This window comes from Simochromis diagramma, unplaced genomic scaffold, assembly GCF_900408965.1.
Source record: "Simochromis diagramma unplaced genomic scaffold, fSimDia1.1 OVJJ01000680.1, whole genome shotgun sequence".
In the NCBI taxonomy this organism is placed as follows: domain Eukaryota; kingdom Metazoa; phylum Chordata; class Actinopteri; order Cichliformes; family Cichlidae; genus Simochromis; species Simochromis diagramma.
Window position 1 is genome coordinate 2,022,680 of NW_024387470.1, and position 20,873 is coordinate 2,043,552.

Genomic DNA, 20,873 nt, shown 5'->3' on the forward strand with positions numbered 1-20,873 from the left:
AGTGTGGTATAATGATATTTTAGCCAAACAGGCAATCATGGGTTTAGATTGGGTGGGAGTGAAGGGATTGGGGACTGTGGGCACGTTGCTTGACAGGATGAGGGCTTTTATTTGTTTTTATACCTCAACGCTCTTGTAGATTAAGCTTTATGAAAAGGGTTCATGTCATGACTTTAAATACTAATAGAAGTATTAATAAATAATTTTTGTATACACTACTATTTTTATTTTATTTCTACCAAGCCAGGCATACAAGAGTGTTTAACTGTTTGTGGGTGTTGTCACAGGCTCTGCACCTCCTTCTGTTGTCCCTTTCTGTTTCTCCTCTTTGTACTAGAGTTGTTCTGACTTCCACCATCTATACCAGTCTTATTGCTGAATTTGAGTGCTGACAATTGATAGAAAATGACAAAAGAAAAGATGATTGCTGATTAAATCTATACATGTTTAGCCTTCCGCCTTTTTAGAAGTGGCTATTAAATGATAAAAGGGAAAAGGCCAACGAAAATTATAAATGATAAATAAGAGGTTGAAAATACATCATCATATGCATATGGTGGACAGCAATCTTGTATTTATAAACAAAAGTGGTGTGAGATATGAGTAAAAGACAGTGAAGAGGTGCAATAATAGCTGTTGTTTTCAAATTAAATTACGGTCAGAGGAGTCCCAGTGAGAAGCTGGGAGGTTCTCTGCTATCCATGTGTTCACAATACTGGGTATGGCATGACTACACAGCCCATACTAATCAGTTTTGTCAAAAGATTTCACAATGGTTATGTTTCAGTCATGCCGTACTCTCGAAAAGAAAGCCTGTAGCATAAAAATACACTGCTTAAACGTGGGTGACCTACGGTTTAATACTGTTTCTGAGCACATCCTTTGCAGGATGTGATGATGAAGCACTGGAGCTGCTGCCTTCCTCCTAACATGCTGCTCTCGGTACTTTCTGCTGCAACATGTGGATAAATTCAACGCTTCAAATAGCTACCAAAGTCAGTCGTGGGGGCTGTGCTGCAATTGAACAATCATGCTTGAAGTGGAGGTTTTGGCAAAAAGTTTGCTGACTCACCGTTGGAACAAATATTGGGCAGGATCATTTCTTTTGCCATGAACAGTAGAACAGTCTTTTATAGAAGTTATTTTGAAGTGTTTTGTATTGATCATCCTTTCTAAAAAAGTATTTTAAATAGTATACCTGATTTCCAAGTTCTTGGTCAGAAAAAGTGTTTGTCTGTCTCTTTCAATATCAAAACACCTTGGAATTGCAAAATATTTTCAACAGGGAGAAAATGTAAGAAACGCATAAAAGCTCTATTCAGACACTGAGATTTCACCGATGTTATTCAATAAGAAAAAATGTGACTAGAGAGATCAGTTATTTTTCAAATCTTCAAAGTAAAGAAAAATGAAAACACAGCTGCATCAGAAGACTTTCTGTGCCCATTGTCAACCGTGCAGCATTTATTTGTCATATTTAAGCTTGGTGGAATATAAACAATATGAAGCCGTATGTATGATAAGATGTTAGTGCGTGTACTATTTAGTAATCAGAATGCAACACCCTGCTAGAATTTTACCGGCTAACCCTGGCAGAGCCGTCAGCCATTTCCTCATGAAAATTCTTCAACATAGTTATAACCATGAGTTTGAACTCCTTTCCCGCTCTACAAAGCATGCAACCCACAGAACAGAAGGCAGTGAGGAGCCCACAGGTTGAGGGTCGCCGAGGCCCACAGTAGACCAGGGTTGATAGCTTTATCAGATGATGGGAGCAGCGGAGGAGAGTTGGCTTCATGCCCAGCAGAGCTACCACTCCATCATGTCACCCTCTGCCCACACAAGCTAGCTTGACCTTGGGCTGAGCACAGCCACTTTCCTTTGTCCGCCCCTTTAAACAGTTTTCAGCCCCCCACACCCTCAGATGCAGGAAAGGGAGGAGCTGGGAGTAAAGGAAACTAAGTAGCATATTAAGTCTCCCTTATCTGAAATTACCCACGGAAGCATCCTGTGCACACATTTCTTGCTGGCATGGCACACAGTTTTCCAGACATTCACTGCACATTAAAAAAGGAGAACGGACACATTCTGACTTCTTACGTAAAAATCAACAATATTACACTAGATTCAAGGTTTATTCTGATTTTATGTAATACGACCTATAAAATTGTTTCATTATTTAGGAGCAAGGTTGGAACTTAACCATGCACACTGAGCTGCTTAAAGTCTGGTCTTCTAGACACTGCTGTTATTACTCATCTTTTTATTGATGTTTTTTACTTGGTGCCATTTGGAACGCTTTGGCTCCAATCCTCACATACTCCTCTGTATGTGAATGTGTTATGTCCTTCAGGCTAGAGTTGAAATTGGTATTTGTATTAATCTTCTGCTTGAGAGAACCAGTTGTCTTTGTGGGAAGACATATATATATATATATATATATATATATATTTTTTTTTTTGGATCCTTCCAGTGCCTACCTTTATATTTCCTATAACACACACGTAAACACACACACACACAAAAATATCTCTCTCTCTAAATGTATATAAAATAATAATTTTCTTTTTTCTTTTCTTTTACATAACATACATCTTTGCTCTCTGTCTCTTCACAGCGGCGCAGGGTGAGGTGAGGGAATGTGCCTTCACAGACCAGCAGCAGCAATGGGAGGTGGAACGAGTGGCGGGGGGTGAAGGTCGGGTCTCCCCAGAGAATACCACTATCCGATGTGCCAAAGGCAGCCACTGTTTTGGGCTGTGGGAGAAAACTCCTCCAGGAGAAGTGCGCCTGGTCAAGCAAGGTATTTTCACTGTGACAATTTTTGTTTGTTAGATTGTGAAAAGTCGCCAAAAAGCTTAGGACCTTTCTGGCTCAAACAATCTTTGTGACTGCAACAAATATGCTGTCACTAGTGGGAAAACCAGGTGCTAGTTATTTTCACAATCCTTGATCAATCTTAGTATATGTCAGTTGAATGTTTAATCATTCCAGGTTCTCGGCATGAAACTGTGTAATTATTAAAGTAGTGGGCTGACAGAAAATTAATATCATCAGTTTTTAATTACTCAGTAAAATTGTTGTGTATAGGCCTGTGTGGAAAGTACTCCGTACGTTGTGGCTTAGCAACAGTTCAGCTCATAATACACCTACAACTTGATTTTTAGCATCATATACTATAAAAGTACGTGTGGATCTGCCAGGCTAGAGGAAAGCAGGAAAACCACAGAGGAGATTCACTAATGTAGTGGATGCATAAAAAAACACATGCTGTCCTGCTTTTCTCATGCAGGTGAGGAGAGCATATGTTGTTTGTGAGTTTTAAATGCTGACTTGCTACAAGGGTTTGGTACAGCAGAAAGCTTTATATGTTTAATTTAGTTTTTATGCCTAATTCCCTTCCTGACACAGTCACAACGAGTCGTTGGAATCAAACCAGCAACTCTTCACTTGGTGGGCAAATGTATAAGTCACTACAATATGGAGCCATTGACTACATTTAGGGCCACAAAAACCAGAAGACAAAACATCTGTGTTCGATATGCTTTAAATGCGGAGAAGAATGAATTCATCGTTGACATATAAAGCTGTCGCTTGGATGTTCAGAAAGGTTACATCCTCAAACAACACATAAAGGAAGACAGAAGGGTGGGTCGAATACAAGCCTGAGAGACTTGTATTTATATTGTCTTATTTGTCACAGTATTTTTAGTATTCAATGTCATGCGGTGCCCAATGTTTTCATTTGCATTTTAAAGACATTTTCTCCATAAATTGGTTCAAAAACCCATAAATTGGGACACAATTTTAACCAGAATGCAGTAAGAAAAATTACAAATCCTCCATTTTTGTTTTTTCAGTCATCATCAACCGTTCAAATCATTTGCTCAAGATGTAAATAAAAATGTTAATGGTTCATACGCAGAAATCTTCTTGTTGCAGGCCCTTTAAAGTCATAATCTGCTGCTTTCCTTTACATTATAGTAAATTAAATAATTGGGGGTGTTGGTCTGTTGGAGAGACAAATGTTTGAATCTTTATCTGTTTTGTGACATATTAGACTGAAATATTATTTAAGAAAAAGTGAAATAAAAGGCTCCTTACGCATATTTCATTTGTGTCTCAATCTTGGCTGGAAAAATTCTTTGTGACAGAAGCTGACCTCTACCACACTACTTGAAAATTCATATGAATGTTTCAAGTTATCTGAAAGAGTTGAAAAGAGCTGTAAGCTCAATTTTTACATTGAAATGGTTTCCTAGAATAGACTCAAAAAGAGCTATTTTGAATGTCCACTTCAGCACTCCTTTGTACATACACATTGTCAAATGCCTTCATCCAAGGGCATAGTCAAAAGTATGTAGTATGTAATAGACACAGAACTTTGTTATCTGTTTCATAAAATCACAGTTTTTCTTTTATCTATAATCATGTTTTTAAGATGCTTTTTATTTAGTGAAACAGTGAAAGCATAGTTTGTCCATAAAATGGTCAAACTTAACAGGAAAATTAGTTTTTACTTTCACTATATCTGACCCAATTGTGCTGTCGCATTCAATAACTGTTATTTTAAAACTGAGAGGTTAATACGTTTTTTTGGGGGGGTTTCTCCAACTTTTTTTTTTTTTTTTTTTTTTTTTTTTTAACCCTTCTTCAGGTTGCTGGACTCACCTAGGCGACAACCAGGCATGCCGAGATGACCGCTGTGTGGTTACCAACTTGCCTCCACAGATACAGAATGGGACTTACCACTTCTGCTGCTGTGGCAGTGACATGTGCAATGTGAACTTCACAGAGGACTTCCCGCTGCCAAGCCCCACCACTGCGCAGCCCATACGTAAGAACACTCTCTTACCCCCATTACCTTTTAGCCTCACGCCCAGCCACCTGTGAGAGATTACAGAAGATAAAATTGAATACTAAACATGCTGTCAGTGTTGTGAATTTCAAGCGAAAGGTCTCGTCTTCCTCTAGCCAGTGAATGCAAATTAGTTGACCTAAAGTCAGATCTGATCCAAATTTATGGTTTTATTAATTGTTACATTGACTTTTTTTAGTCCTAGATAGACAAAAAAGGGCTGCCATAGCTACACCTACTTATTGCTCTCTCTAGCCCCCTTTGCTAGTCTGCTATATCATTTAGCAACAGGGACTTTGAGATGACCTTTCCAATTGTCACCAGTTAGAAAACCTTGACAACGGTGGATCAGAAAGATGAAGAACTGGATACAACAAATGACATTATAGTATTGTCCACATCCACTCTCAGGAGCCGTGTAGATTATAACCCCTAAAGGACCATGACAGTGGTTGATAGGGGATTCGGTTTAAGTCGTGACTGAATACTGTGAAAGGTATCAGACAAAGCAAACAGATAAATTGTTAATTGTTAATTCTTCTCAAGGTTGACCCGTGAATGAAAGAGCATGAGGTGGGGGCGGTGGCAACAGCAGCTCGTCATCTCCCTTGCCTACACACAAACACGCTTCCTACCATCCATGTCGTCTCTCTGCATTCCACGGATTACATGGCGTCTGCTTTATCCGTCTGTCTGTGGGTGTGCCGGTGACTGTTCAACTGTGTAGACAGATGACAAAGAAAAGAAATTGTAGGGGAAAAAATTGATGCTGCTGGAAACTCAAGTTTGTGTTGTATTGTAACTCTAAATCCTGTTTCCGTTTTCAGTACGGTGTTATTTCTCGGCATGTCTGGGCAGACGTACTCTTGTGTTGTTAGAAGTAGGAAATGGTTTGAATCAGTTGGCTGTCTGAATGATCTTAGGCCAAGATTCAAGAGTGACATTCCGGTCTAGGTAAGAGGCACTGAGATGAGTTAGAAAACAGGCGATTGGTTTAACGCCTATTAGTGTAGTGAAGAAACTTGTAGGTACAGAAATTTAAGTAAAGCTTCGGAATTCATCATTTTATTTAAAATTACTGAAGTTAGAAGTTTACAGAGAATGTACGCATTTATTGATACAGGAGGTCCCAATTCAGGGTTTAGTTGTATGCCGTGTGTGTTTCTCAAGCTCAGGTCTTCTATCAGGCCTGGGAGTTTGAGGGTTCACAAATTTGCTGTTTCTTGGACTGCACTGTTTTTTTTTGGATGATGTGATGGAATCTGCTGAAGTCACTCTTTCAGTTTAGGGGTTACAGCTGCTAATGCTGCTATTATCACAGGCACCACTTTGCCCTTTGGCTTCCACTTCTGCTCCAGTTTTTTTCTCAAGTTCCTGGTACTTCTCTGTTTTGCTGTCTGCTGGGATTGTCACATCTATGATAACTGCAGTCTTGTGCTCCTTGATAACCACTACTCTGTCTGGTTGGGTGGCCAGCCAGCAACTGGTTGGATGGCCAGCAACTGCTTGTGTGGAACTTGAAGATGTCCACACAGGACCTTAGCCCTGTTGTTTTCAACCACCTTCGGCAGCGTCTCCCATCAGGACTAGGGATGTCTAATCCATTTGGCAGCACAGAAGTTCCTCTACACTATCCCAGCTTCTTGGTTGTGCCTGTATGCTGTGCCTGTACAATGTCCCAGCTTGCATCTTACATCCTGTTACAAAGTACTCAACTGTCTCCAGTTCAGTACTTTTCACTGGCTGTAACTTGTCATGTTGGCTGTGAAAGACCTGTCTCTATGGATCTGGTGCTTAGGGCATATTCATGTGCTGCCATAATCAGAACCTCCGTGGCGTCCTCTAGATGGGCTTTTATTAGCTAGTTGTAGGTTTTCTTGATGTCAGCTACTTCCTTTGTCAATGGTACATGATAGCTCCTCCTCCTTTTCTTCATCACCATCTGTCTTCTCTGCCTGAGCCATTCTTGGAGGAGCTCATATTGTGGACCCATGTTCTTGATGTATTTGTGTTTCTCTTCCTGGATTGTAGCTCTGGCAATAATTCTCATCCTTCTTGTTTCTGCCGCTGGACTTTGGGTAGAAGCCTCTATATTGTGAGGAGATTTTATGTTTTGACATCAGTAGTATTGGGTCTCCTCCTGTGGCCAGCATATTATTCTAGCTCGGTATCCGATCTGGTAGCATATGTATCGATAGCTCAGGACTGGGAGTTGAGCTTGACTCCATCCTCAACCCGAAAAGGCCCCACAAGCTCATCTTTGATGATACCAGCCCAAACCAGTACTCCACCTCCACCTTGCTGGCGTTTGAGTCGGACTGGAGCTCTCTGCCCTTTACCAATCCAGCCACGGGCCCATCCATCTGGCCCATCAAGACTCACTCTCATTTCATCAGTCCATAAAACCTTAGAAAAACCAGTCTTGAGATATTTCTTGGCCCAGTCTTGACGTTTCAGCTTGTGTGTCTTGTTCAGTGGTGGTCGTCTTTCAGCCTTTCTTACCTTGGCCATGTCTCTGAGTATTGCACACCTTGTGCTTTTGGGCACTCCAGTGATGTTGCAGCTCTGAAATATGGCCAAACTGGTGGCAAGTGGCATCTTGGCAGCTGCACGCTTGACTTTTCTCAGTTCATGGGCAGTTATTTTGCGCCTTGGTTTTTCCACACGCTTCTTGCGACCCTGTTGACTATTTTGAATGAAACGCTTGATTGTTCGATGATCACGCTTCAGAAGCTTTGCAATTTTGAGACTGCTGCATCCCTCTGCAAGATATCTCACTATTTTTGACTTTTCTGAGCCTGTCAAGTCCTTCTTTTGACCCATTTTGCCAAAGGAAAGGACGTTGCCTAATAATTATGCACACCTGATATAGGGTGTTGATGTCATTAGACCACACCCCTTCTCATTACAGAGATGCACATCACCTAATATGCTTAATTGGTAGTAGGCTTTCGAGCCAATACAGCTTGGAGTAGGACAACATGCATGAAGAGGATCATGTGGACAAAATACTCATTTGCCTAATAATTCTGCACTCCCTGTAGTCCAAAACTCAAACAAGGCAGTGGCGGAGGAACACAGAGTGGCGGAGTTTGAAATATTACTCTTTCTGGGTCACAAAATAAACTTTTAAGATATTTTCATTCGAGAATGGTGCTGTGTAAACTTCAAATATCTGCTCGATTTATCAAGACATCACATATTTGCATAAGTGCTCTAATGTTTTCAGAGATGCTTGCTCATAGGGGGTCATATGATTGTTGGGTTTTTCTCTGTATGTATTATTGTAGGATCTACCTGACAAGACAAAGCGCCTTGAGGTGACTGTTGTTGTGATTTGGTGTGGTATAAATAAAATTTAACTGAATGTAATTACAGTTTAGAATTACAGTAGAGATAAAACCCTAAGCTATGCCGTGGTAAAAAGGAAAAAAAAAACCTGTGAAAATGTCCAGTTATGTTGTTTTAATCACCTGATTTAAATAAAATCTTCTTAATGGTGATGGTTTGTATTTTTATCTGATGATGCTCGTGAAGATTTACACCCTTTTTATAGGCATAAATGAATCAATACTGTTGTATTGCACATCTCTTGTGCTCCATTGCATCAGACTGTACCTTTTAGAACTGGTAGCTGGGTGTAGCTGTAGTACATTTCTTTCCTCTGACTCTTATTTAGAAATCAAAGGCCAGAGAGTGGCTTTGACCATTAACCCCCAGCCTCAGGCTCAAATATAACAGAAAGGTCACAGTTTGATTTTTACTTTTATTTACAATGTTTTCATCTGCTTGTAGATCCTCGCACACTGGGCTACAAAGAGACGGTAATTATCGCCCTGGCAACAGTCTCCGTGCTGGCTGTGGTAGCTGCAGCAGCCTTCTTTGGTTACCGCATGATGCATGGTGAGTTGCCATGACGCCAAGGTCTGAGGAAGAGAATTCATTATTCAAGGCTTTTTAAATGTTTTTTGGTAGAATTTGATGAACTAAATCAGAGCTGTTGTTTTGCTTAAATAATAATAATGGATTGGATTTATATAGTGCTTTTCAAGGCACCCAAAGCCCTTTACAATACCACTATTCATTCACTCTCACATTCATACACATAAATGTGTCTATATATTTGTGTTTTTTGTATCCTGTGTATTATAGGAAATGGCAAACAAGGCCTTCACAATCTGAATATGATGGAAGCTGCGGGCTCGGAAAGTTCTCTGGACCTGGACAATCTCAAACTGCTGGAGGTCAGTGCGCACATCAGACTCCTTGTCCTCTTTTGTGTCTGCAGGAGCTGTGACTTGGAATATATTTAGTTTGGAGCTGCGCAGTCATCTTTCATAAGTTGAATCAGTTTGTTTTCTGGCCCAGGAAAGAGCCAGAGTATTTAGTGTAGCGGTGGGATGTGCCAGCTCAACATGATCAAATGAGCCAATAGGAAGAAAATACAGCCATGACTGAATTGTTGTCCAGCTATTTAAATACTCTAGATTTAGTAAGATTACTGCCATGGTTCCACACAGCACATTATTCTTAGTTTTTAATTGGTACGATAGGGATGTATGTGAAAATAGTAAAGTAAATCCCTCTCTTTTTTTTTTTCTTTTTTTCCTCCAAATCCTGAGGCTTTATACTGGTGTTTTTTTTTGTTTTGTTTTTTTTAGAGATGATGTTGCATCTCCAGCATCTCTGCACAAGGTAGTGTGTTTTTGAGAGTACAGAGACTCTGAGCTAGAAAGAGAAAGGAGAAAACAAAAATGCACTCAAAATACATCAAGGATTCTGGTTATGTTTGTCATTTCAATGTGACTTTTATCATCTGATCACAACAGGAGGCATTCAGTGACAGGGGCAGGCATACAAAAATAGAAATGTGCTTACACTGTCACAGGATCCTGAAATCCTGATACTAAAGAGGGAGAGCTCATAATGTGATAGGAAGTCGGCAGAGTTTGGATGCAGCCACGTTAGCGATATAAACAAAGGACTGGAATACAAATTAATGCTGGATCTGATTAAAGTAAGTCCAGGGAGACAGCAGGACAGCAGCAAAATTTCAAAATCACAGTTTCACTTATTAAAATGTTTCCATTTAATGTCATCATCATAGTTAAGTTTCCTACAAACTCAATTTCTGCAATATGCTGAAATTTCCAAAGCAACACGGGCTATTTTTTGGTTGTTTAAAACCTGATTCCTCAAATGAAATTCTGGCATTTTTCAGCCTGACTCTCTGTCTGTGACTCATGCTGAGTGCACTATCCCACTGTGGTGTATGGCAAGCATGAGCTTTCCTTTTAAAGCTAGGTTGGTTAGCAACCTGCCAGTTTGTCCTTAGTAGTATTCACCATTTATTTCAAAGAGGTAAACACTTAAATATTCTGAAAAAATATGTGTAGTTGTGTCAGCAACTATTTATTTTCTGATGCTACTAACTGATCAGTTTTCGGCTGTCGGGGATCCCGAAGGTTCAAACTGACCTTTTAGGAGAAGAAATAAAACATTCAATCTTACATTTTAGTACATAAAGTATGTTCTTTAAAAGACATAAGCAAGCTCTTTGCTTTTAGTCACCTTATCACAAAATGATAGTAAATAGATCCAAGAGTCACAGCAGTTGATTATCCCACAAAAAAGAAGCGAGTGTGTGTGTGTGTTAGTATATGTTAGGCCAGTTAAAATGAACAACAGCTAGAAAATACAATTTCCGTTGTGTACTTTCATGAGAGAAATAAGATATGAACATAATGACCCAACGACACTGGTGCATGTTTTTCTCCTCTTTCTGACATCTGTTCAGTGGGTTTAAATTCAGAGTCAGTGAGAGAGAGAGCGACATTTTGTTCAGGCAGGAGTTGAATTCAGAACACTGTCCTTGCAGTTTATCAAACGCAGGCACATGTTCCGTCACGTTAAACTGAGGGCTGGAAAGCCAGCAAACCTTACTCAGACAAAACAGGGTCCATTGTTTCCCGCAGTAGATTTTATAACCAGGCACGAATGTTTGGAGATGAAAATTGCCGAGAAATAAATGCCCTGGTAAATTCAGTTCTTAACCTCTTGCTGATGACTTTTTAGCCAGACTGTTTGGGGCTTAATGGCTTGCTGTTTTTTCAGCTCTCTAATTGAATGATTTGGCTGTTTAACTCTGCTGTTTGCCTGTAATTTACTTTCTTTCCTATCTGTCTTCTTCCCTGTTTGTCTGGGTTTGTCGTCGTACCTACCTCTGTTAGCGTTTCTGTTTTTGGCTCTTTCGTGTTTGCAAACAGTCTTTTCTGTGTGCTAGTGTTTCTGTAATAGGACTCAAACCAACTCAGACATAATTACCGCTTCATTCAGATATTCTCTTACTAGACAAACAAGTAGCAAAGGTCTAGAATGTCAAAGAAGTCTATTAATAGTCTGCATTTCTTGCTGTCACCACCTCTTTCAGCTGATTGGGCGTGGCAGATATGGAGCTGTGTACTGCGGCTCTCTGGATGAGCGGCCTGTCGCCGTAAAGGTGTTTACTGCAGCCAACAGACAGAACTTCCTCAACGAATGCTCTATCTACCGGCTGCCGCTGCTAGAGCATGATAACATTGCTCGGTTCGTGGCAGCCGATGAGCGGACGGGCCCAGAGGGACGCACAGAGTACCTGCTGGTCATGGACTACTACCCACATGTGAGTACAGGGGAAGCAGTACCCATGTAAGTTTTATACATGAAGCATGTGTGTTCAGCATACAGAGTGTTTTCTTTTTCTTTTTACCTGCTGTTCCTTGAACTATTTGTTAAGCTTTGAGTAATGGAGGATTGACAACACCTGTTTAATTTAATACTACAGAATTCTGGGAGAAGCAAACACAGCTGGTGCAGCAAATCAAACTCATGCCGTTTTAATAAGGAAGTCAGTCAATAATTACAGCAACTGTAATACGATTTCATGCTGCATCCAGCATCAATAATTCTCCTCACACTAGCTCGACCAATTAAAGAGCATTCTCCAGCTAGAAAGGTAACATAAACACTGGCTGTTTATAGTGCCTCCATAACATCTGGACATATTAAAGCAGGTTCACTGAGAGAAAATGCCCAACATGGACACTTTGTGGACACACACTTGATAATTTGAATGTGTTTCCTGTGAGTGTTTCACAGTTAAGGCCACCTTTGTTTTGCCAATAGGAAGATGCCAATAATTTGAAGTAGCAGTAGCAGCATGAGATGATTAAAACCTCTTCAGTGTATGTAAAATCTCCCACAACCAACATCTAACATGTCTTTATTGCAAACAAAAATGGCTAACTTATCCTGTTTTTTCAGTGTCATTATTGGAAGTGTGCTTCCAGCCATTCTCAAAATGTAGCAAAGAAGAGAAAAAATGTTGAGTAGGTTAAAAAGAGGCACATAAAAAGAACCTTAACACTGACTGCTGAAAGCTACTCTTAGGAACTCAACTTCAATTTTAATGTGTACTTAGCAAAAAGCTCAATATGCTTGTTGTCCAAACCTTGAGCTAATTACTAGTCAGCTGACTTGCAGTCCAGCCTATAAAAGGAACCTCTAATTTATGATAACCATTAGTCCTAATACACATTGTCATGGAAACACAGTGCAGTCCAGGACAGGAGACTGGGACACATAATGCATTCAAGTAAATGATAATATAATCAATTTAAAATGAACAGATGTAATGTAATTTTCTGTAGTAACGGATGCACAAATTGCCTTGTGATTGATTCTGAGAGAAAAAAATTAAATGTGTGTGTGTTGGGAGGGAGGGGGGGGGGGGGTTGTTTGGTGCACTAGGCCCAGCCAAGACTGATGGAGATAATTGAAGCAGGAAATTAATAATATCCAATATAATTTCCACTAACCAGTTTTCATGGAGTTGTTGCTGATACCTATCATAAGATGTCATAACTTTATGCCAGATTTTTTTCATCTAAATCATAAATGACTTTTCTACTGCAGAACAATAAAATCACTGCAGTTGCCTCAAAACTCGACAGAAGTGCAGTGATAAGATGTTTGGTTCAGTTACACTGTGAAACTCTGCGTCCTACACCATCTTAATTTCTTTGTCCTCTATATTCTTGTCCTCCATGTGGTTCTCAGGGCTCTCTCAGTCGCTACCTGAACATCCAGACCAATGATTGGGTGGGCAGCTGCCGACTGGCTCACTCTGTCACCCGCGGCCTGGCCTACCTGCACACCGAGCTCTTTAAAGGAGGTGAGCTACACAGAGAGATTCAGAGTTAATTACTACCAAGACTGCCACTTTCTCCTGTTACTGAAGCACAAACACATTTAAAGAATTGTCGTGGGAAATGGGAAAGTATCTTTGTTTTTAGCCCAGTTAGTTTGTTGCTGTGTTTTGTTTTGTTTTTTTTTTTTAAGAAATGCTTTGGATAGCCTGTGTTTCTCTTTCTCCGCTCTGTTCCTAGTACTTTCAGCTGTCTTACTTGCTGCACACTGCAGCTGCACGTGGGTCAATTTGTCTTAGAGTGCTGTATATCCCTGCATTTTGAAAAACACACGTACACACTTAGCACACGCCCAGCCATGGGTATTTATAGACTGGCCTCAAGCTAGCCTCAGAGAGAGGGGGAAAAGGGAGACAAACAAGAGAGGAGAGATAGGAATTGAGGTAATATGCGAATATCCCTGTAGCGTAGAGCTCGCTGGAGGCAGAGTCTCAAGTCACCAAACCTCAGCCTGATTGGCGACACTTGGCCCTCCTTTTTTTCTTTTTTAAGAAATGGCATGGGAAAGAAGGTACACTAATACTTTTTGTGAGTAAGAGAGACTGTAAGCCCAGACACCCTAACTTGCAGCACAAACAAGATAAACTTGTATTATTTTGCAAAGGAAAAAAGACAGAGGGGGCTAAAGTCACAGGCAACAGGGACAGAGGGAGCTGATGTTTGTTAGCTCTGTGCAGCAGCTAACAGCAGAATCTCTTGCCCCCCACCCCCCATTGGTCCTGCACATCAATAGCAGGCAGCACATAGCTGTGGTGACTTCCACAGCTTGCAGCAGTCTTCAGTGCACCCTCTGCTGGACAGAAGGATACTGCAAGTGGAGGCCATTGAGATGATCTTAATCCCATTGTTGTAGATTAGATTAGAGGATTTAGTTGTCTGTTAGTAGTGCAGCTTGTTTTGAACAGTGAGTAATGAGGGAAATCTGAATCTATGCATATATGAAGCCTTTTTTGATCAATTATCATTCATTAGCAAATCCCACAAAACCTGCTTGAGTGTGCTCTCTGAGAGGTTTTGGGAGTACTGTACATGCTAACATCCTTAATGAAAAAGAAATTAGCCTAAAATTTGCAATTCTCCCTTCAAGACTTGTATAAGCCAGCGGTTTCACACAGGGACCTGAACAGCCGAAACATCCTCGTCAAAGCCGACAGCACGTGTGTCATTATCGACTTTGGCCTTTCCATGAAGCTGACAGGGAACAGAGCAGCACGGCACGGGGAAGAGGAAAACGCCGCTATAAGTGAGGTGAGTGTTCAGGAGGAAGCAGAGGATGCACCTGTATTGATGAGTGTAGTCTACTAGAAAGACAGCAGCAGAGGCAGGCAGTCAGGGTTAAACACGTCTCTGTATTTGCTTACTAAAACGGGAGTAGACAGCAAACAGCAAAGAATAGACTGCATCTTACAAGCATCAAGTTCAGATGAAATAAAATGGCATGGCTACTGAAGTAAACACGGAGAGGCTACAGGCTACAGGAGATTATGTTTCTATAGAAAACAGTCAATGTGGTTTCTGGCATATATGCATTCATTTAGTTTGGCACTTTGTCAGCAAACATATAGCCTGCTAATATTTTGTCAAAGCTGAGATTATGAGATCTAATAATGTGATCCAACTACATCCACAGCAAACAAAACCCACCTGTGTCGGTGTTACAGTATTTCTGGACAGTTTAACAGTTCCACCACACCCCTACTTACACCTTCTTTGTCTTCCAGGTGGGGACTATCCGTTACATGGCCCCCGAGGTGCTTGAGGGCGCGGTGAACCTGAGGGACTGTGAGGCAGCACTAAAGCAGGTGGACATGTATGCCCTAGGCCTAGTCTACTGGGAGACCTTCATGAGATGTACTGACCTTTTCCCTGGTGAGTTAAATCTGCTTTGTGTTAAGTCATTCCTACTGTGGGACTGCAACTTAAGAATAGAACAGAACAGCCATTTATTGTCATTGTGCATGTACAACGAAATTATGTGTGCTACACACAAACTGTGCAGGAGTAAAATATAAATAGTAAGACAGCAGGAATAAATAGCAAACAGACAAAATGTATACAAAACAAGAAAAAGGCACACATTAAATATAGAAAAGACTGTAAAGCTACTTGTTTTATGCTCAGGAAAGGAAGCACCAGCTGAAAGGTGCATTTTTAACAAACTTAATGGGTATTTCTGATATGTCATAGACATCTAAAACGAGGCTTTTCTCTTCCTGTCCCTGCTTACCCCTAGGAGAGTCTGTGCCAGAGTACCAGATGGCCTTCCAGGCGGAAGCAGGGAACCACCCAACATTTGAGGACATGCAAGTTCTGGTATCCAGGGAGAAGCAAAGGCCTAAATTCCCTGAGGCCTGGAAAGAGAACAGTCTGGTGCGTATGTATGTAGGGAATAGGGCTAAAATGAGAATGCTTTGAGAATACTGCCACATTGTAACAGGATAGCAAAACAATTCCGCAAACAAAAAAGCTTAGAAATAGTCTGTTTTAGAGCTTGGCTATATAGCAAAATATTTTTTCCCCATCAATCTTTTCCAAAGATGTTTACCCTGGCTTTATTTGTTCAGAAGCTAATTTTTCTGTAGCTCCAAAATCCTGTTTATGTGTGAGGGAAAAACTAGTAATGTTTACAAAAATACTTGCGTACATGTGGATGGTGAAGATGATGAAGTTGTGTAGAAAGGCAGGACGAGTTTGGAAGCGATCCAATCAGAAGTAATCTCAGTAAGGTCATACACGCACAATTTGATCTGCTCCCAACAAACAGGCTGGGAGGATGGCCTCAGCCCATGAAAATGCAACAAAATGCCAGTGCTCAGAAGGAAGAGAAGAGTAGACGTATTGATATCGAGGACAATTTGTGAAGCTACTCTCACCGGTAAAAACACTAAAAATCAACTGATAACTTTAGATTTAGTCTTATGATATCTCTTAGTCTTATGATACTTAGTTCACTAAAACTTTAAGAACTTAGAAGTTTTAGTGAAAAGAATGAATAAAACAAAATCAAAATTTGCAGTCGAAATGACCACTGTTTCCAGAAACCTAGCTCTGGGTTTGGTTCAATTGGACATACACTTGATTACATAGTCCAAAGCAAACCACCAAACCCCCCGATTGTTTATAATTTCTCTGTGTGTGTTGCGGGTGGAGAGTTCATTTTCTAAAGTTACTCCAGCTTAGGGGATAAATGACAAAATCCAGAAAGTGTTTCTATTACAAGCACTGCAGTGTTGATATTGTTGATACTAGTCATGTAGTTAATAGCCATAATATACTGTGTTTTCCAGGCGGTTCGATCTCTGAAAGAGACAATGGAGGACTGCTGGGACCAGGACGCAGAGGCTCGCCTCACAGCTCAGTGCGCTGAGGAGCGTCTGGCGGAGCTGCTCCTCATATGGGACCGCTCCAAGTCTGTCAGCCCTACACTCAACCCCATGTCCACTACACTGCACAACGAGAGGTATGTTTCAACAAAGCCACATCCTGTCATTGTATTCATTGTTTCAAATGATCTTGCTGAGGTTTTCAACACTGTTTCTTTGATCCAGAAATCGCATGACGCCAAAGTCTGGCCCGTACACAGACCATTCATCTACGTACATTGAAGAGCATGAAGGTGTAGCCAAGAACACGCAGGTGGATGCAACTAGCTCTTTGACTGGTAGAGTTGGGGTTGGGACCGGAGAGAGGAACAGGAATTCCATCAACCAGGAGCGTCAGCAGCAAGCAAACGCCCGTCTGCCCAGCCCAGAAAGCAGCACCACCAGCATGGGCATGAGAGGTAGCCCTTCAGCCTCTACTACGACTACCACTATCATCTCTGAGTCAGAGGGACTCGCAGGGGCCTCCACAGTGCCCGTGTGCCTACATCTTACCCAAGAAGACCTGGAAACCACAAAGCTGGACCCTAAAGAAGTAGACAAAAACCTGAAGGAGAGCTCGGATGAGAACTTAATGGAGCACTCCCAGAAGCAGTTCTGCTCACCAGACCCACTTAGTCCTGGCAGTTCCAGCCTGCTTTATCCTCTTATAAAGATGGCGAGTGAGGTCTCCGGCACATCAGACACTGCTGCCACAATGCCCACTACCATCTTTCCCTTGCCCAAGCAGCAAAACTTGCCCAAGAGACCATCCAGTCTGCCCCTGCGCAACAAGCCTGTCAAGAAGGAATCCTCCTCCTCTTCACTAAGGTTTAAGTTTGGGCGCTCAGGAAAGTCCAACCTGCGGCAGGTGGAGGGAACAAAGATGAACATTAGTACAGTTACGGGCACAAATTCGGCTGGAGAGGTTCACCGAGGCACAGGCACAAACAACTTACCTGTTCGACGGGATACACATGCCAATGCAGCCATTAACGGCACCGTCAATGGTCACGTCAGTGCTGGGATCTCATCCATAGTAACAGGTGGAGCGACAGGTTTTGGAGGCTCCAACATAACTCACAATGGATCTGGAGCTCTGAGGTCAGATGACAGCCGGCTGTCCCTTGGCGTCATCACAGCCAGCCCCGATGAACACGAGCCTCTTTTGAGCCAAGAACGAGAGCAGCCCGATCAAAGAGACGCGTCCACGAATGTGACCGCTCTCCGCTCGGCCCGACCCAACACCAACAACAACAACAGCAACACGGGGCATGGCCAGGGGGATGGCGACAGCGGCGGAGAAAGTGATGAAGGCGAGCCAGAGGGAAGCAGTGAGGGGACAAGCAGGGAAACTACAGTGCCCCCAGGAGAAAACTCACTGTCGGGCACTGTTGCAACAGACCCCCAGGGGGAAGCTCCAGTCACCATGAGAGGAGAGGCCCTGCTCAGGCAGCCCAGAGCCCGTAGGCCAGAAAGACCTAACTCTCTGGATCTGTCCTTCACAACACAGGACCTGACCTCACTAGGTGAGAATCATTTGCAAGTATTCTGTAGTTGTATTGGCCCATTGGATCATACTGCAGTGTAATTGTCTAAAAACAACTCTTAAATTTCTCAGAGGGTTCAGTAATTTCGAAACAGAGCAGGTCTCTGTTGTTTATATTAAATATTACTGAACAGGGAGAAATGGTACATCTCCATGAGGGGCTGTTTTCAGTGGCAGCTAATCCAATTTGTTGCTAAACTGACTATTTTTGGAAGCACAAAGGTGGGTGGGTGGGTGGGTGTGTGTGTGTGTGTGTGTGTGTTTCGGGCTTTGAACCACACATATTGTAGATACATTCAGTGTTAATTTGACTGCAGATAAAACGTATTGGCAAGAAGCCCCAGAGTATCACTAGACTAAATCTAATAATCACATTTGACAAACTGGAACCTACAAATGTTTTGCATATTTCATTTAATAAAGTACTTCAAACAGCCCTCTGTTGCTAAATTGTATTATAACTAATTGTAATCCATCCGTTATTAACTACGCACATGAAAGTCAATTTGCTCATAACAGATGTCTGCAATATATAATGGAAGCATGAAGTTTGAAAGACATAATGTTTACTAGGCACAAAGAGTGTTGTTGCATTATGGGAAATGTAGGGTCCAAAGCTTTTTGTAGGTTACACAGTCAAAATTGCTGCTTCTGCTGCTTTGATTTTGGTCATTCTTCTTTTTTCTTCTTCTTCTTTTTTATGCTCCAGTTATTGGATTTATTATCAGTAGTTTTTTTTATCTATTAAAAAAAAAAAAAAAATAATAATAATAATAATAATAATAATAATAATAATAATAATGTTGGAAAAAAGAGGCTTGTGAAATGTAGAAATCAATAGTTTAAACTGAACTGTTGGTCAAAATAAGAAACATTATTAGATATATTTTATTCTTTGTTTCATTTAGAATATTTTAGAAATTAAATGTCTAATCCAGCAATTCAGTTAATAATCAGTGGTTAATAGAAAAGAAGGTCCTTATCAAAATGTGTAGTTTTTCATGGTCTCTTTAATGATTTTCATGCACAAAGGTGTTGCTACATTGCTCATTAATCATTGTTCCACCCTGTTTTCCAGGAGACGGTTTAGTCCAGCCAGATGGAGCGTTGGGGACCGGAGATAAGATCAAGAAGCGCGTCAAAACCCCTTATTCTCTGAAAAAGTGGCGACCCACCACATGGGTCATCTCTACAGATACCCGGGGGCCAGAAGTTAACAACAATGGCTCTACCCGAGGTCAAAGTCACAGTCAGAACCGGCCCAAGTCCAGTTCAGCCATCTACCTGCGGGGGGGCAGCTTGGCCAGCGAACCCAGTGACACGCATGTGTAAACTTGGACCCTCTAACAAGCCCGGCAACACTAACTAGAGAGCACTTATTATTTTATTTTGTGTGGAACTCTCTGCTCTGAATCAGCACGAGGAAGCTATGGAATATGTCACAAACCAACAATAGAGTCTGATCATGTACAGTAATTAGGTCTGTCCCGCTCCTGTGTGTCCTTCTGATGGCATTGCTTTAAATGGAATCCAGCTATGCAGCATTTTCATTGGCTTCTGTTTCTGCATTGTTTGTTTTGTGTTTTTTAAATCTTGGTTTGAAGTTTCATAGTGGTACATTAATTCATTTTTTTTTATTTGTGCACTTTGAATGAATTTGAAATCAGTGTTTCCTAAACGTGTCTGTTGCGACCAAAACGAAGATTGGTCTCTAAACTTAAACAGGCGATGAAAAAACAATCAACACTCGAGTGCTCGGTTACTCCCCCTTTGCTCTAGAGTGGGCTCTGTAAACAAATTAATGGTCTTAAAAGACAAAGCAACTTTTTAAACATTTTCCTTGTATGCAATACCAATTGTTGTCTCATGACTTTGTATCCTCTTTTTGTATCATACCTTTTAATTGTGCAATAGGATGTAGCTTTTAGATGCTTTCAGTGTTTTTATTGCTTCAATTTTTTTATCCTGTTGTTATTTTGATATGTTAATCTCTGTTGCACTTATGAATAGTCACAGTCGTTTTGTAAACAATCCATCTCACACTATTGTAACCCTCGCTCCCCCCAACCTGACTCACGAGGAGAAAATAGCTGACAATCCTCCTCTTTGGACTATCTTTATGGGAACGCTAACACAAAAGAATCAGTCCCAGCTGACTTAAAAGTGGGCTGACGTGGAACTTGTCTGCTTGCACAATTACACCAGTAACAAATCTCATTCTGGGGTCTTACAATCACTGGAGCTGAACTTACAGAGGCATCTGTTACAGTGGCTGACTGGAGTCACTGTACCACTATCATTTGACCTCAGTATGGACTCTGTAATATTTCATGTCTTGCAGACAGACAGCTAAATGCAAACCCCAGATTCTGCTGTTCAAACACAAATCAAAAACTGAAGAAAAAAAACACACTGAAGCACGCTGGATATTACTTTTTTGTTTCTTGTCGTCTCATCCCCTGACGGTGGAGTGAGTGATGTGTGTGTGTGTGTGTGTGTGTTGCGTGAATGTGCACGTGTTATTTACTCGCGCTGTACAGGCGTGCTGAAATGTCGACATACTCATTCTGTATTTTCAGCGCCGCTTCAGGGCATATGAAAAGATCTCATTTATGTTTTTGTAATCTGTAGTTTGTATCAAAAAAACAATCCTTACATGTATCGCATTAATATTTGCATCATTTTTATGGTATTGTGTTTTGCATTCAATGGACATTGCCTCTGATTCCATTGCTATGCATCTGCTTGGTACAGTTTCTGTAAACATTTTCAAGTCAATATGGAAGAAGAAAAACCCCTCAATAAATGTATGGAATAATTGTTGGGTATATACGTTTAATCTGTGTTTGGGTTCATGCCTT

At 41.1% G+C, this 20,873-nt stretch overlaps 1 protein-coding gene across 1 annotated transcript in view; it reads left to right on the top strand.

The window, feature by feature from the left end:
• The window catches only part of LOC120723485 (bone morphogenetic protein receptor type-2-like), a 28,655-nt gene extending 7,811 nt beyond the window's left edge, over positions 1 to 20,844 (top strand). Inside the window, exons 2-13 of the mRNA XM_040014957.1 lie at positions 2,618 to 2,803; positions 4,658 to 4,837; positions 8,654 to 8,761; positions 9,011 to 9,102; positions 11,289 to 11,519; positions 12,956 to 13,070; positions 14,192 to 14,352; positions 14,826 to 14,973; positions 15,338 to 15,474; positions 16,392 to 16,564; positions 16,653 to 17,992; positions 19,091 to 20,844. Of these exons, the coding sequence (XP_039870891.1) occupies positions 2,618 to 2,803; positions 4,658 to 4,837; positions 8,654 to 8,761; positions 9,011 to 9,102; positions 11,289 to 11,519; positions 12,956 to 13,070; positions 14,192 to 14,352; positions 14,826 to 14,973; positions 15,338 to 15,474; positions 16,392 to 16,564; positions 16,653 to 17,992; positions 19,091 to 19,344 (3,125 nt within the window). The 3' untranslated portion in view covers positions 19,345 to 20,844. The remainder of the gene's footprint in view (positions 1 to 2,617; positions 2,804 to 4,657; positions 4,838 to 8,653; positions 8,762 to 9,010; positions 9,103 to 11,288; positions 11,520 to 12,955; positions 13,071 to 14,191; positions 14,353 to 14,825; positions 14,974 to 15,337; positions 15,475 to 16,391; positions 16,565 to 16,652; positions 17,993 to 19,090) is intronic.
• The last annotated feature ends 29 nt before the right edge of the window (positions 20,845 to 20,873 follow it).